The sequence below is a fragment of the Cylas formicarius genome, unplaced genomic scaffold (genome assembly GCF_029955315.1).
Source record: "Cylas formicarius isolate icCylForm1 unplaced genomic scaffold, icCylForm1.1 PGA_scaffold_6__28_contigs__length_40554024, whole genome shotgun sequence".
Lineage (NCBI taxonomy): Eukaryota > Metazoa > Arthropoda > Insecta > Coleoptera > Brentidae > Cylas > Cylas formicarius.
The window spans coordinates 32,234,425-32,252,249 of record NW_026844347.1 but is presented as its reverse complement, the minus strand read 5'-3'; the positions used below and the strand labels follow the sequence as shown (position 1 = coordinate 32,252,249).

Here is a 17,825-nt window from a genome sequence, read left to right as displayed (position 1 = left end):
AAACCGGACTTTGGATCTGTTTTCGTTTTGAGTGGAATGCCCTGAAAAATATATCATCGCATTTTGATAACGTATGTGCAAGATTTGATGTTCTCGAAGGTTGATTTTTATTTGTCTGAAAAATGAAGCATATCTTAACTTTAAGGTATCTGTTGGCGTGGAAGTTTTTATGAATATTATTCCAGAATATATAGGGAACAATTAAAGAGACGAATTCTTTCGACGACGATGTCAATTTCCAAAGAGCAGGCCAAGGTCAAGAGTAACGCTCGTAAAACTATTCGATAAGTCGACAAGGGTCATTTGTTGGATTCTGAGGCAAAGAATCAGCAAATTACTGGGTGATTGACGTTATGATATGATACGAACTTTCTTCAGCGAAGTTGTTTCTTCAAAAACCTAGCTTATCTACGGCGGAGATTTCATTATGGTAAGTTAGGGGGTAGAGTCGTTGCAATTAGTGCAGGTTTTAGGAGAAATGAGTAGTAATTAGCGGTAATCGGTAAATTTTGTGCAACACGTCCCATCTATAGGAACAAAAACCTATGATGACAGTATATTCCGGGATACTATTCCGTTAGTTTGTTGAACTCCGGCTGGAATTCTGCAGATGTTTCGCCAAGATCTCACTTCAATGCTCGAGCTCCAAGTGTTCGAAGTGTTTTCGGAGCGTGAGCATTGAAGATGGCAAGTGAGATCTTGGCGAAACGTCTGCAGGATTCCAGTAGGAGTTCAACAAACTAACGGAATAGTATCCCGGAATATATTGTCATCACATTTTTTCATCCATGAATCAATACTTGAAAAATGAAAAATGAAAATATATATATATATATATATATATATATATATATATATATATATATATATATATATATATATATATATATATATATATATATATATATATATATATATATTTATCTACACATTTTTAATCATCAATCTGCCTAAGTCCACTGAGGAAATATTATGGAAAAAAATCCGAAAGGGGGACAATAAAAATTAAATTAAAAGAACAGGATTATTTACGAGAGTTTGTTTGTTTTTCAAATAGGATTTGATTTGGATTTTAATTGGAGATTTCTAATGGAAGTTGATTAAAATTAGATACAATTTGATAGGAAAGACATCGTTTTTGTGCAGTGTTTCGGAGAGTCATATATGATTGGAAAAGTCCAAAAGAAAATTAATATAACTTTATAATAATAACTTAATAACTTTTTTGATATATTTATGGGGTTTTAAATTACAAAAAAAACTTTATATTAAACCAGTTTAGTTTAATAAGTTAATATGAAGTTAAACCAGGTCAAAAACGGTTTGGACAGATTTTTCAAAAGTCGCTTGAAGTGTATTTATTTACAATTTGTTCAGTGAACTAATATTTTTCAAAGTTATTGGAAAACCATCTAAGAATTTAGTTTATATTAAATAATGGTGGGATTGATATCTGTGGCTTTTGTATTACAACCATGTTTAGTCTTATAATAGAAGACATTTTTATTGTTAAAAAACTCCATGTGACATGTTCTCATTGTTGTCTTGTCCTTAACACAAGTATAGTGATCTTATTTTTATGTAGAATTAATTAATTGTTAATTAATAAACCAATCTGTTACTTCTGTGAAGTTTTTTAGTTGCAAAAATTAAATTAGTATCGCATATTTAACAATATTTTAACAATATAAATAAAAGGATTGGCTATAACATGCTCCCGTTCTATTATCTTATAAATTTTCAAATTTAAATCCGATTTTTCTTTTTTTCGAGTTTTTGAATTATTGTAAGTTTTCTTGCCAGATAATCATAGAGTCTTACAACCGTCATAATACTTGATCGTCAGATTTTTTTTGGACGACATTATTGAAACTATTTCACATTTCAACAAGGGAGTCAGATTTTAGCTATTGGACGATATTGTTATGTTGTTATGCTGTTAAATTTGACCAACATTTTTTGCCTGCTATCTACAAATCATCTGCATTCTTCCTGACAAACTGAAACAGCTTCAGCTCTGAACTACCCAATGTAATGATTGACAAAACGTTGGCAGGTTCTGTAGATTGTTTATAGTATTCAGTAACCTGTGGATGGAAGTTTCTTTGAAAAATTCTTTTGCATGGTTTTAAACATTACGTATAAAAATATGTCGGTGATACAAAAAATACACAAATTCTACAGTAACGTGTGTCAACACATAAATTTGACACACACATAAAAGTGACATTATCGGACCAATACAAATAAAAAGTAATGTCTGATTATGCCAGTTCAGGCAAAACGTGTCATCCGTTTTTGAAGTTATATATTGACCAATGATACTGTTGGTTTCGTGCGCTTTTTATGTTACCCATATTGAAACCAGTCTCTGAGAGAATAGATGGATTTTTCAATGCTGACTATGTTTCAGAGTTTATAAATTTAGCTAACATGTTAATTTTAAAAAAGTCGTATTGCAAGTAAGAACTGATGTAAGTTTTATTTCAAGTGCACTTAATCTTAATGCGTTTGAACTTTACTATTGTTTTCTCTCTTGTTGATGTTATTTTTGTTATCGTCCTCCAAAAAATCTCTGCTTACCTGTTGTCATTTATTTAATGGAAGCAAGATGGTAATGGTAATGGCAGATGTAGTTAATGTAAATTGCTGGTAATTTAAGTGATATTCAGTGGTAATTATCTAGGTAATTTCTGATAGAAGAGGTAATCTTTATTTTAAATCGGATTTTTAATGGTCGAATAAGTCATTTCATTTATTATTGGCAATCGGTGTAACTGACGCGGTGATTTTTATCGACCCAAAAAAATTCCCACTGCTGTTACAACTCGGATGTGTCAGAGGTCGGTGCCTTTTCGATAACAGTTATCACACTATCGTAGTATAACTGGAGTGTAAGCTGTTAATAAAATAAAAAATGGACAGGGAAATCAATATTTACGGCATACAAGTTTCACGATTTACAATACAATTCTCTAAATTTACAAAATATTTGTTACTAGTATTTAATTTCGGCATTATATAAAGTTGGCGCCAGAATCTTTTCCTCCGCTTGTGCTTGGGGTGTTACGCCTACAGCCTTTTGTATTGCGAGATGATTCTCGTCTACGGGTAGGTTGCTTGCTGCTACCCTAAATCCATCTTTATCGGCGATGTAGTTCACAGTTTGAACGACTCCATGCGCGTCCAGGTAAGAGTAACCACCTCTCACTACTCCGTCTGGTGACTGGGATTCAGATTTAACACCAAACGGACTCATATATCTGCAAGTTACAGGAAAACATATGTTTATTCATTTATTTAAGTATTTAATTAGTTAATTTTTATTTTTTATTTACAATAACCTAACTAACCGAACTAACCGGCTCGAACATGATTAGATAGATTATTTTTAAAATTTATGGTACTACAGTTATATTGCCACTTATGATGAGTATGTGTCAAGTAGAGTAGTATCGCGAGATGTATACTTATTCAGCAGCTGTAATTATATAAATACGATAACCAATCATAGGATAAGACAGTCTTTAAGTTGCTTTGCGTCAGTAATTATTGTGTGTACTTGTATTATAAATGAAATCCGTTTTTTAAAAATACGAGTTTCACGTTTTGAAACAAAATTGGCGCAATCGATAGGATTAAAAATGACCTCATCATAATTTAACTTTGCCATACCCCTTACTTCCAACAAGCCTTATTTTCTCTACCGTATATACCCCATACCAATTAATAATAAAATATCCGTTACAAATAATCCCTATTTTTTGAAATCGATAGACGATTTTTTTAACCTAATGGAAAACCCTGTATTCCACAAACAATTAATTTATCTTATCATTGTCCAATGATTCCAATGGAATATAAAGAAATTTCAGCTACCCAATTAAATGATAACTCTATCATAGTTATCCCGAATTCCCAAGAAAATATGTATTTCCAGGGCCCAAATTATAAATAAAGCATCTTTAATTCTGTCCGCAGTACGTAATGTTAGAATTGAAAATAATAATTAGGACTCTCAAAAAGGAGATATAATTAATTTAAGACTAAAACTCCCGTCAATGGCTATTAATGAAGAACTGGTTCAAAATATCGAACCAATGCAGTTAAGAGAAATTAATGTTGAAAATATAAAAGAAGACATGGAGAGTGCTTGAAACGTAATAAATCACCCTTTAAAACACTTAACCTTGGTAAACTCTAGTGTTTCAATCTCTAATAGTTATTGTTATAATTACATTAATAGTAATTAGTGTATTTTATTATTACCTGAAAAGGAAACAAAATGTAACTAACTAACTCTCGAAAATCAACCCCGATTTTCTCAAACTTGAGGAGGGAGGAGTTATATGGCCACTTATGATGAGTACATATAAAGTAGAGTAGTATAGCGAGATGTATACTTATTCAGCAATTGTAATTATGTAAAGACGCGAACCATCCATTCTATAAAACAGTCTGAGTTGCTTTGCGTCATTAATTATTGTGTGTATGTGTATAAATAAAAATCGTTTTTTAAAAATACGACTTTCACATTTTGAAAAAAAATTCTACCAGAAACTTGTAAAACATCGATACTGAACTGTTTTTGTCAACAAACGAAGCAACGTACTGTTGAGCCATACCTAGTAACACAAAAGCTTTTGAAAGAACAAAACTACAGTCAACATCAGGCAACAATGATTTCAAAAAGAAAATGAAAAAAGTATCATGCATCATGGCGTTCCTGAACTATATATAGAACACATTAATAACAGTATCGTAATCTGCATGATATTTTCTTTGGCTAATTCAAAATTTGAAGGAGAGGTAAGTACTTGTAAAAACTAAGTTCCTCTAGTCAAGGCCTGTCAGATCGTGTAAAAGATTCCCGAAAAGTTCAATCAAGGAAGACTCCTAATTTCAATCACCCATGGAATTCAAGAACTAATCCAGTGGCATTTTTCATATTTAGGTTCACAGTAAATCAGAGTGGAGCGTTAGTTAATCTAAAAGTTTTGCGTTGCAAGCGCTGAAAACCTAATAAATTTGTTACAGTCCTAAAAATAAAAAAAATGAAGAGAGCAGGACAATATGTAAACCCTGAGGCACACATGTAAGAAAGTCAGTTCATTGATTATTAGCAAATATTGCCCATTGGTATCGTTTTTAAAGTCATATGCTAAAAATGACTCCCGTTAAAAAATGATTGAGGTATTTATTATATGTAACATTTTCTTTATTGTAGTTAACTTTTATAAGTATATAAAGATAAGGTTTGTATTTTATATCTTGCTTCTTATTATATAATAATCATAACTAACACTATTAATAAATTTTTACCAATGAAATATGTACTCTTCTTTTGGTGACTTTTAAGACTTCTATTTGATGATTTGGTTCCATATTTTTTTCAAAGTCGTCTGCGGTAGTTCGAGTTTCTTTTTTTTAAATTGATAAAACCATTTTGGGAAAGTATGTTTATTAGTTTATCGTCATCAGAAGCTATTATATTTTATGTTATAAAAGTAATGATAATGATAGCAATACATAAATATCTCATTTCAAAACCCACTTCTGCAGAAAATATTATGGTGTAATAAACACCTTAAAGTCGGGATAAGTTATTATCTGAGAACGTCAACCGTAACTATTCAACTATGCGCCACCTACACGAGCATTGTCAACGCTGGACCATAATTTTGAACACAAACAATTACCTCCGTTTTTTTACTTTTTAAAAATTGCCACCGATTGGCAATTTACCCAAGTCAAATGCCGCACATTCTCTAGCCATTATCCGTTGTCAAATACTTTCCCAACGCGAAACAAGATGTCTATTGCACCAGTTCAATTAACGTGGAATATACAACAATATCGAATACTTTCACACTTCGATAAAATTTGAAATCATTTCAACGCATGCGACAGTCTAGAAACAGGGTCACGGGTAACCCTGAGCTTTACAATAATAGGTGTGGATTAATATCCGCTGAAAACCGAATTTGTTTTGATTTCGATAACGTTTGTTCTAATTTCAATTTTTTCCGCTACATCAGTTTCATGATGCAAGTAAATGTTAACTTATGCAATTTTGATAAAGCATTTTTTGCTATTTTTGTAAATTAGTTGATCATTATTATTTTGCTAATCGATCTTAGAAGTGATCGGAATCCTGGTGAATATAAATTTGAATCAGTGAAAAATGCCAAGGACCAAAGCACTGGTAGCTAACTGGAGAGTTGTTACTACATGTACCGATTTTACCAACACCATGCGGACCGTCCAAATCTCATCTTAAAATGGTTTCACCCTTACCCGTATGAATAAGGTTCGTAACCATACGATTCTGGTGCGTAAGCGGCTTGAGGAACGGGTGCCACGGGAAGCGGTTGGTTACTTTCCCCCGTGTGCACCGGAACAACATGTCCGGTGAGCTGATCTGGAATAGGGCTCAAACTTATTTCCGATCGTAAAGCTGCATCCCTAGCTCGAGTAGCTTCCAGCGTAGCCAAATGTTCGGCCCTGGCTTTCACCACTTCGGGCAAATCTTGGACAGGCTGTGGCAACACCGCAAGGCTAGCGTGACCTGCGTACGCAGCCTGCAGGGCGGCCAAATGCTCAGCGCGAGCTTTTACAACCTCGGGGAGATCTTTGACCGGTTCAGGAAGCTAAATAAAGTTAATATATGACAAAATTTTCCCCTGTGCGTCAATAACAATTCTTGTTTACCAACTGATGTGGTTGCAACTGGGGAACGTCACCATGAGCAACGGCAATTGGGTTCGAGTAAGCAACTTTTAAAGCGGCTTGAGCCAAATCGGATTTGACAGCCTCGTAGGCGCGCTGATGCTCCAGCTTGGCGTGAGCGACATCTGGGAGATCTTGAGGAAGATTAGTGGCTGCAACTCGAAAGCCGTGAATGGCGTCCGCAGTGTAGTGGACAGTTTGAAGATGACCGTCCCCATCTTGAATCGATAAACATGAGTACATGGTTGTCCAAAGTTTTTTGTACTTAAGAACAAACCTATGTAAGAGTATCCGCCGTGCGTTACACCGTGGGCATCTTTGGTTTCGCTTTTTGTACTAGTAGGTGTTGCGTAACCATAAACGTAATTGCCTGCATTATTCTGGGAATGATACAGGGATACTATTGGGTCAAAGTGCTCGGGTCGCAAGCCTACGACTACTCCCACAGGGTGTGCCTGAACCGCTGTGCCGCACAGGAGGATTAGCACTGAAGGAATCTGCAGATGTTTAGCCTACAGGGGTGGGATTCTGTAATTCAAAGCGCTAGCCATTTTGGAAAAGATAACGAAGTTAGAATTTGAAGCCATGGAAAAACAAAATGAAAGTTTATTCCGGTAGGTTCGTTATCTTTTCGTGATGTTATACTGAGCGCGGAGAAGGACGTTCTCCTAGGAAATAACATTCTCTCTTTATTTCTCGCCAAAGTGATAAAGCAGTAGAGTGAGCCTAAGGATCTGAGTGGGACATGAAGTTATATTTTATTAGGTTATTTTAACGTTATGGCAGTAGAATGTGTGAATTAAAAACAGAACAAAGTGGTTAGAATGTCAATGCATTTATTTATGAAATCATCCATTGATTTTAGAAAAATCCCTTTCACTTTTACGGGATCATATGCACCACAATATCACCAAAAATGTTCTGCGTCAAAATGAATATTTTCAGCGCCTCAGTAAAAAGAAAAACAGTATTGATCTTTGAATTTTTATTCAAATTGAAGAAGTTAACATCTCAATGTGCGTTTATAAGGGTATCGAAAATAATAAAATTTAAATATAACGTTTTTATTGGCGGCTTTAGGAAAAAAAATGATTTTTTTTCTATTTTCATTATTTCTGATTTACTTCAATAATTGATGAATTTTTTGAAGATAATAACAATTCATAAATGTGTTATGTTCTCTTTGCTACACGATCAAAGGGAATCTAATTTATAAAACTATGTTTCTTCTGCTCGATAAATTATCATTTTTTGTTAATTAGTCTTATCGGTAGTTTTATTGGAGTCAAATGTAATCTCTACATTAACATAACAATCGTTCAGGTCAAAAAAGAAGTACAGATTAAAATTCTGCGTCGAATTGCGTAAAAATTACGACGAACTCAAACAAGAAAATAGATTTTTTTAGTTATCTTTCTTTTCTACGATAAACGGAGTGTTTCATAGCAAAAAAAAAAGATTTTGGTTCTTCCCTTGTACTAGTTTTTTCAAATTCAAATTATTCAAAATTCTGCAATCTGGAATAGTCGCATTTCTTTAAAAACAGATTAGAAAATAAATCGTACTTTTCAGTTTTTTGTTCTTATAAATGGTGTTATTTTAAAAATTTCTCATATATTTTCTTATTGTTCATTAAAAAAAAACATATTTGTAAAAATTGGTATGTTTTTATTATAAACCGTATAACAAGTTAATTATCAATTTAAAAGGAATAAGAAGTGCGAAAGTAAATCTTAAGAATGAAGGATGTAGGTGAATGGTATATATGTTTACACCAAACATTTACGACCATTTTTAATGAATAATGTTATTTCTGCAGTGCGCCATCTCGTAACCTATTTTACAAGCTAGGAGTGGCAATCTGGAAGTCAACAACCACGTTGCCCCATTGGCCCATTTTCAAGCAATAAAAGCAATTTTTGTAATAAAAAACCATTTAAGATATGGCTAATTAGATGCATGACATTTATATATTAATTCCTTCAATTTATTTGCGTCAAATTTTATTTATTTATTTATTCTTTTCCATTTGAACTTAAAAGCTCAGTATATGAAACGTCATGAAGTAAACCAAGCTAGTACCTAAATAGGTGAGATATTAATGTTTCTAAAAAAAATTGAACCTAATATAAAAACAAGTAACATTGAGAGAAACTCATTATTACAAACTCAACTTTTAGAAACTCTTTTTCAGTTGCTATATTCAATCGCCTCAAAGCATTCAAGATACGAGTGAAAACATTCTTCTACCAAAATAGTAAACGCTAGTTTAGTCGCGAGTTTGATTTGGGATAAGCCCAGCGGGTAGTAGTAGTAGGAATGTTGTTGACATGTTGTTAACACTTGAGTGTATTTTTACAAAACAGCACGAAAACATTCACTGTTTGAATTGACAAAAGTCAAAATACCATGCTTAAAAGCTGACTTAAGATGACTCTTACCGATTTTCTAAATGAGGAAAGTTTGTGAATTACCTTAAGTTTTACATTTTCAGAAATGTCACGAGGAATAAATCATCTTCCAGTCTCATGCAAAGGAGAACGTAAATCAGGTTTGCTGAAAATGTTGCGTAACTATTTATGCCTATACTTAGTTATTTTGACGAATGTAAACTACAGCTCCTAAGACGAAGATGGTGTTTACAGTTAGCATATTCGCTGACCTTTCTGCATGACAGTCCGAACATATTTTTAAGGAGTCTTTTTTGAACAATACGATTTTGTGGAATTGTACTTTTTAACATGATTTAATTTCAGAGGCTTTAAAATGTCTCTAGAAACGGAGATATAGAATTTTTTATTGCGGATAAACAATAAACTTACCAAATACCGCATTCTCGCTACGAAAAACGGAAAACAACTAGTCATTACGAATATGACCTTAATGCGTTATATACCATGCCACGCCTTGCAGAGAGATTTTGCATAAGGCTGGCATATTGTTAATAATTTTACCAAGCTTCGACGATATTCGCAGCAGATTTTTAAAATATAACAGGCGAAAATTAACGCCGGTTATTAACAGATGAAATTAATACATTCAATTCGTCAAGGACCCCGTGAGATGCGGGCATTGTTTAAATTATTACGCGGGTTTGATGTGGGCTACACTGATGATTATCGACAAAACACTTCCTGGGCGTGGCGCTGAAGATATGCTGGATACGTTTTTTCTTTTTAGCGACATTAACGAGGACGACATGTAGTCGCTCTATCAGGCAGCAGACGGTCAAACGTAATGTTTATATGTCTCATTACGAGACAAGACATGTTCTTCCAAGGCTGCGAACTGTAATTTACAAATGTAAAGATATAAATCGAAAGCGTACGTACCCGCTTATGTGTCGCGTGTTGTAAACGACAGTCGAATAAAAATAGCTATGTAAACGCATTTTTTTTTTTAAAGAAAACTTTTTCTAAACAGGGTGATTTGCAAATGTTTTAAGGTGTTAAAATAAAGTTTTTTAATCTACAGCCGTTCTGTTGAAAAGATATTGTATCTAAAAAACTATTTTTTAATTATTAAAATTTTAAAAACAAACGCTATTCGCAACTTGAAAAAATTTCAAATAATTTGATTACTCCAATAGAAGATATACAGCCCTTTGTTGTTATACTGTTTGTTAATAAAGTATAGATTACTTATTTTTGATTTTTGGGAAAAGGGATCATTTTTTCACTAAACTTTAAGAACAACAATGCGGATTAAAATTTCCTAGTAATCTTAGTAAACTTACTGTAAACTGTTAGCGGTCATGTTGGTTAGTTAGTAGACCCTCTCAAAAATTTTCTCACAGACCCTTGACAATTTGGCATAGGCAGCGTTCTATATCTCTAGTAACTGTATGGGAAAATCATATAAATAATGTCAAAATTGTTTTCGTCAGCCACTGAAATTTTAGTAAAAATCGGCCATTTTTAAGGAAGGGTCCCAGGCAAAAATCTTATACGGAAGACCCACCCACCATACACGTCTCCTTAGAGCTGGACTAATTTTTGTTTAATATTTGTTATACTGTTCCCCTTTTTTTGTTCAGTTACTTTCGAAAAACATGCAGATGTAGAAAATTGAAAAAAAAATGAAATGTCCATTGGGGGGTCTTGGTTTCGATCTCTTTGTTCTTAAAATATCTATAAGAATTGAATTTAGTTTCTGAAGTTTAGTCCTTGCATATTTTTAACGAAATATTCTCGATAAAAACTTTATATTGAAATTCACTAAATATTGCGAGGTTTCAGTTTTTGAAAAAAAAAGACTTCTTTAGAAACGTTTTTTCTTTTAAGTTTCATTTTTGATCAAAAGTAATCGTTATCCTCTAAGTTGAGTACGGTTGTAATATTTTTTCTGCTCAAATATTCTATAACATAATAACTCAGATTTAACAGGGTTGTGAATCAATTTGGAACAGTTGAGTTTTGGTATTTTTAGTTACTACTAACAATTAATTTTATTAGTCCTTGAGATCAAGACATTTGAGCATTTGAATCCTTCTGATTTTGCGCTTGTTTTATTTGAAAATTTTCGGATTTCATCTAACATAACGAGCGAGTACTACAAAAATCACCTCAACTAATCAGACTTTTTGCAAAATAATCGTTGCGATCTTAGCAAATCTCGATATATATAAGGATATTTCTGCAACTTAAGATTATTATATTAATCAATTTTGACGTTTTACCTTTTTTGACTTTCGTCTCAAAATTATACCTCACTAAGAGCCATCCGCGGCTGGTGCAAAAAATTTAGAACTTCCAGAAAAAAATCATAATTAGTTTAACTAAAATAATTTCTTATCATTATCATAACAGTACCAGAAATCCATCACTTGAGAATTGTACTTTTTAATTAATTTTTTTAATTTTAATTTAATTAAAGCACAAGGTACGTTTTTTGCAAGAATTGCAGAACACCTTCAAATTTTACCCACTAGCCCAAAATACTAGGAGCTCTACTGTAAGATTGATTTTTGGTAAATTCCCGCAGATTGCGTTCTCTATTTTGCATTTTTTGGACTTAAAGCAATGCAGGTAATCAGGTACATGTAAACCTGAGGTTGACATGTACTACGAAGCAATTTCAACCGGGAAGTTCCTTTGTTTGCTTGTCAAGCATTAAAAGAATTACCCTTCGTGATTTTTCCACTAGACAGGCAAACCCATTTCATAGTTGATGCTAAAGGTTAATAACAAGCGTTGACATACGAGCATCGATAATAGCAAATAATAACCGCTACGTTATTGCTCATTTAATGCGTCATTGATTGCGTTACGCATATATTATTTATCGGTGAATTGGATACATAAATATCGGCTGCTGGAATTTCAATCGCCTATTGATTTCAAAAGAATACTTTTGAAAAATTGTGTTAACGGGACTACTAAATAAGGTCGTAGTAATTGCTAAGTCAGCACGAAAACAACGATTTGATATTGTCACAACTTTATTGCACATGATTTCTTTTACAAATTTTCGAAAACTCAGGTATTTACATTAAACGCCATATTAAATTTGGCTCGGGTAACCGGAAATCACGACCACAGTTTAGACCTGGTTATTTACCTTTAGGAAATACGAAAATGTATAAAACACATTCCCGTTGGCTATTTCATTGGATAAACATTCCAAGCCGATCGAATGAAGCACCGATCAATAATGCTCAGCACGAAGAAGACGATTGAAGAGTAAGAAAGAAAAATAAAATGATGAATATACGAATATTACTGGTCTGGAAATAAGCAAAACTGCCCAATGGTAGAAGAAATGTGAGAGGTATGGAGTTTCGAAGATAGAAAAAGTTAATAGTGTCCGTATCCAAGGTTGCCAGAAAGGGCAGCCGAATACGCAGCGAAGTGGTGCGCTTTCGCAGCTCTGACGGCTTGAGTTTCCTGCGGTTGTCCATCAGGTCCGATTTCAGCATATGGGCCGTAATAACGGTGTTCAGATGGACTGGAGTAAGCAGCAGCTGCAAATAAAAAAATATTTTTAGTGCATTTAATTTATATGGCCGGTAAGGTATACCTACCGGTGTAACCATGAGGAGCAGCGCTACCACGAACATTAGCTTCGCTCAGGGCCGCTAAATGGCGGGCTCGTGCCGCTTGGACCGCTGGTGGTTCTACGGGGACGCCATTGGGTCCGATGACTGGGATGTGGTAGCCTCCGTAGACGTCACGACGTCTGCGGTAGTGCCCTAGGTAAGATCCTGGACCGGCTCGTGCAGCTTCGGCGTGAGCAGCAAAATGAGCAGCCTTAGCCAACTGGACCTATCAATATTGACAGTTCAGAACGAATATCTGAACGCTGAGTATTTTAACTTGCCTCGGGAGTATCCACAGGGTAGCCTGAAATCAACGGAGCTGCGATCGGGACGTGGACTCCATTTCTCTGCGCGGCGACAGCAAAATCGTGATAATGTTGTACTTTGGCAGCGGCTACTTCAGGCGTGTCCAGTGGCAAAGCGTTATGTCCCAAGGCAGGTACACCGACGGCGGTATAAGGGGCGACTGGAGCGGAGTAGAAGGACGCACCGCCATGGGCGGATGACAAGGCTGCTAAATGGTTAGCGCGGGCTGCTTGCACCTCCACAGGCTCCACTGGGACGCCATTGGGGCCTATTACCGGGTAATGTTGGGGCCCGTAGTAGGCAGCCGAAGTTACGGCCAGAACACTGAATGCTACAATCTGTCAAGTGAAGGAAGGAATTAGGAATACTTTACAGAAAACGCTATAGCAAAAAGTATAAATAATTGTATTCTATTTACAGCGAATAGTTCCAGTCGAATTTTTTTTTTACTTTTTAGATCAGAAAAATATTAAATTTTATCTGCAACATGAATTGCGATGAATGTAAGGAAATCAAGGTTGCAGGGGGCTGCAGCCGAGCTATCTGTAAGAAGTATTACAGTCTTACAGTTACAGCTCTGCAGTTGTCGGGCAGCAAAAATGCAATAATAGAAGATAAACAAAGATGACCAACCTATTAAAAATAACTTCAGAAACAGACGAATAACATAACTAAATAACATCCATAGAGTAGAGTATTGAAGAAGCAAAAACATGAAGTAATAATAGTGATACTAAAAGACTATTCACAAACAAATCAGAATAAGAAGAAAAAATTAATCTATGCGATTTGGGGGTAATTGAAATATGTAGGTACACGAAGTAGGTGTGGCCATTTAATTCAACAAGAACGAGAAAATTTATGCACTAATATAAAACACTACAACTAAAGTTTTTAGCATCAACCAATTAGGACTAGAATGAAGATCTTTTTTCATTTTCAATAAAATAGTTGTTCAAAATCTAATAACTATAGATACAAGAAAATAATAAAATTAATAATAGTGCACCGCTACAACATTTTTGGTTACTTTTTGAGGAGGGGCTCCTTGCCCCAAGGGGGGCCTCCTTGCCCCACCTTTCCTTGCATTATTTTAAATGAAAACATTTGCATTGGTTGGAGAACATGCTTTTATAAAGACAATCTTTATATTAGACAATGTTTTAATTGCTGGAAATTTAGACAAATTCCCAAAGACTGCAAAAAATGGCAACCTGCTTGTCAAAACCGTTCTAGTGAACATAAGGAAATTGTGGAACTAATTAAGCCGGAATTGGAATAAAACTGCTGAAAATTGTTTAGAGAGACAAGATAAAACAGAATGAGCTATTGGAGCTTCTATTGAAAGTTTCTATTGATTTTGAAAAATCAATTCTACATTTCTAAATAAAGGATATATAGACACCAAGTGGGAAAATTTAAGGGGACTTACTTTGCTGCAATTAAACTGCAATCAGTTACATTTTTCTTTGTTATTAAATTTTCGTGGTAAAATTTTTGAACTTTTAATTGCAATCGTTTTTATTTTTGTAATATATATATATATATATATATATATATATATATATATATATATATATATATATATATATATATATATATATATATATATATATATATATATATATATATATATATATATATATATATATATATATATATATATATATGATGACACTATATTCCGGGATATCATCCGTTCGCTCGTTGAACTCCGACTGGAATCCTGCATCCGACTGGAATCCTGCAAATCTTGCATCCGACTGGAATCCTGCAGACGTTTCGCCAAAATCTCACTTGGCATCTTCAATGCTCGCGCTCCGAAAACACTTCGAACACTGGGTGGGAACACTGAGTGTTCGAAGTGTTTTCGGAGCGCGAGCATTGAAGATGCCAAGTGAGATTTTGGCGAAACGTCTGCAGGATTCCAGTCGGATGCAAGATTTGCAGAATTCCAGTCGGATGCAGGATTCCAGTCGGAGTTCAACGAGCGAACGGATGATATCCCGGAATATAGTGTCATCACATTTTTCCATCCGTGAATCAATACGTGAGAATATATATATATATATATATATATATATATATATATATATATATATATATATATATATATATATATATATATATATATATATATATATATATATATATATATATATATATATATATATATATATATATATATATATATATATATATATATATATATATATATATATATATATATATTTTTTTTTTTTTTTTTTTTTTTTGGTTAGTTTACTGTGTAGTTAGTATTTAGAATTTTAAGCTTTCGTAAAGTTGCTTAACCGTTGGCAATTGCTGAACAATTAGTCACGGTTCTACAGGGATCCGCCGCATTCCGATCCAGATGTCAATCTCCAATAGATCGTAAACAGCCGCCATTGTTTTCCTAATTAAATTAACGCCCACGGATCGCCTAATGGTCCCGCAATTACAACTATCTCGTCCGTTACCGGTATAGTTTACAAATTGGTATAATGTAAACGCATGGCGTAATGGCATTCACGCTTCAGACGTGCAAATTTGTCTCGGAATATTTATTACGTTTCTGAGGCTAATATTTCAAAACGTAAAAACGCGATACATATTTAAAAGTCATATTGAATGTCTCTATCGATACGACATTGCGTTCATATCGCCCGGAAAAAATCCGAGAGGTTCACCTTCGATGGTAATAATTAAAAAGTTCTATTAATTGCAATTTTATTTGGACCGCCACTAGTTATTATTATGTCTAAATAGCGCTCTTTTACTATACCAGGTTTTTCTCAAATGACCAAAAAATGAATAACTGCAAAACAATTAGCTGTTATCTCGCTTGGGTCTATTATCTCAAAACCAACTTCTAGAAACCCAAAATTTATTTTAGGTTTTGATTCTATTCTACAAATATTAAAATTTTTTGGGCAAGGCTGTCTTTTCAAAGGACGAAGTATTTTTAAGAAACAAATTTCACAGACGTGGTAATAAAATGCAAAAAGGAAATTGTTTTTCACAACTTTACTATTACTTTACATTTTTTTAAAATTTTATTGTTATTTATTATATATTACTAATAATTATTATTATTATTTAAATTGCTTTTTTATTTTTATCAAATTGTTATTAAAAAATTTTAAACAGCACCTTATTGCTGTTGAGTGGGACATTATACCTTGTGTGCAATCTTGTGCTCATAGTAAAGGCCTACTCCTTACTCCTGATTATTTAAAGATAAACTCTGCTTTTATGTTATTTTTTTTTTGCACACCACTTGCGTTGTTTTACCAAAAAATATTTTATGTAATCTTAAAATAATATACCCCAATGGTTTAAGTTTGTGGAAAGGTTCCCATCTATTAATGTAGTTATTTTCGATACTAAAATTGGATCACATTTAATTTGCCTTGCGGATGCAATTTTAGATTATTGTGTAATTAATATGTAATAATTTTGTACTGAAAATTAATTATTATTAATATTATTATTGTTATTAAATTAGATACATAATTTTTAACCATCAAAGTGATATATATATTTTCGGATAATTGCTAGTTTGACCAGTTTGAAAAAAGAAACCATAGCCAGTTCCTCCAAAAATAAACATTATATTCGAAATTCGAAAAAATGAAATCTATTTACATACATGACAATATATCTGAAATCTTTTTTAAATACAAATCTGCCGTTTTGTATTTAAAATTAATTTTTGACTATTCAAATACTAAAAAAAATCCTTCCGAAAATTATTTTCAAGAAGTAGTAAAACATTTTAATCTCACTCTTTGGTTTTTTCGTTCCTTCGAAATTCGAATAGGTATATCAAAAACGAAGCCCATGCGGACCGCTGCATATATTTTTTCCCTGAAAACTAGAGTTGTCCCGCGAAATATCAAATAATTAATTACTAAGAATACCCGTTATACAAAAAGCTTTCCATATCTATCTCTCTGACAACAACACAATATTTTTTATCATCTTCAATCTATGTGAATTAATAGACATTGATTATCGACATATTGATAATGATATAAAGAAATATTATTTTCATTACACCAGCATACGAATAAATTTGTTTCAACGGGACATTGAAGTTGAGTATTTTGAAAAAAAATTGATATTTGATTAGGCAATACTATACTGCGCTACTTACACCCCCGTGAACTATTTTGAAACGTCCTATAGTAGCAGTATTAGCAAACCACAAATGACGTCACTCATTAACACAAAATCACAACACCATACTCACCAAAATCTTCATGGTTGCGTTATTAACGGTATCAACTCTAACCTCCTAGTCGGTAGGACTGTCGAGTGTTGCACTGTGACTAGTGTTTGGCCCCACCCGGTATATATAAAGCCCCCAGAGGTGCAACAGCATCTGAAGAGCAAGGTCCCTTTCACCTCAGAAGAAAAACGGGGAAGACAAAGATGAAAATATGAAAAATGTGAGATTAGGCAGGGCACTTTGCATATGGACCGGATTTTTTTTTAATTTTTTTTTCTGGATTTCTAGGGAGTACTGTTGCCATGTCGTAATTAGGAGAAAATGTTTATTAAACGGAGCGAATATGTATGTCAAAACGAAGGTAAATTATTACAATTTTTATTTAAATTATAATAATTCACTTCAAAGAATTGTTAAATATTATTTATGGTGACGTATATGTATATGTATGGTAAGTATAATATACATTAACATATATTAAGTAAGGGTAAAACTGTGGTAAATTATTATTTTGAAAAA

At 33.4% G+C, this 17,825-nt stretch overlaps 2 protein-coding genes across 3 annotated transcripts; both read right to left on the bottom strand.

Moving 5' to 3' along the window:
- Positions 1-2,920: 2,920 nt before the first annotated feature.
- LOC132703945 (uncharacterized) lies at positions 2,921-9,584 on the bottom strand. 2 transcript variants are annotated; one of them, XM_060673518.1, is made up of 5 exons: positions 9,552-9,584; positions 7,007-7,241; positions 6,712-6,947; positions 6,298-6,650; positions 2,921-3,263 (listed from the first exon to the last, which is right to left on the bottom strand). In XM_060673518.1, exons 1-5 carry the CDS (start codon positions 9,561-9,563, stop codon positions 2,999-3,001), a joined length of 1,101 nt encoding a protein of 366 aa, XP_060529501.1. In that variant the 5' UTR covers positions 9,564-9,584; the 3' UTR covers positions 2,921-2,998. The 2 variants fall into 2 exon arrangements, with proteins under 2 accessions (XP_060529501.1, XP_060529502.1); XM_060673519.1 differs by having other exon boundaries at positions 7,007-7,226; positions 9,552-9,574.
- A 2,578-nt stretch (positions 9,585-12,162) lies between these two features.
- On the bottom strand, positions 12,163-17,404 carry LOC132703444 (cuticle protein 18.7-like). Its single transcript, XM_060672700.1, has 4 exons — positions 17,328-17,404; positions 13,048-13,410; positions 12,752-12,992; positions 12,163-12,691 (listed from the first exon to the last, which is right to left on the bottom strand). Exons 1-4 carry the CDS (start codon positions 17,337-17,339, stop codon positions 12,525-12,527), a joined length of 783 nt encoding a protein of 260 aa, XP_060528683.1. The 5' UTR covers positions 17,340-17,404; the 3' UTR covers positions 12,163-12,524.
- Between the last annotated feature and the right edge of the window lie 421 nt (positions 17,405-17,825).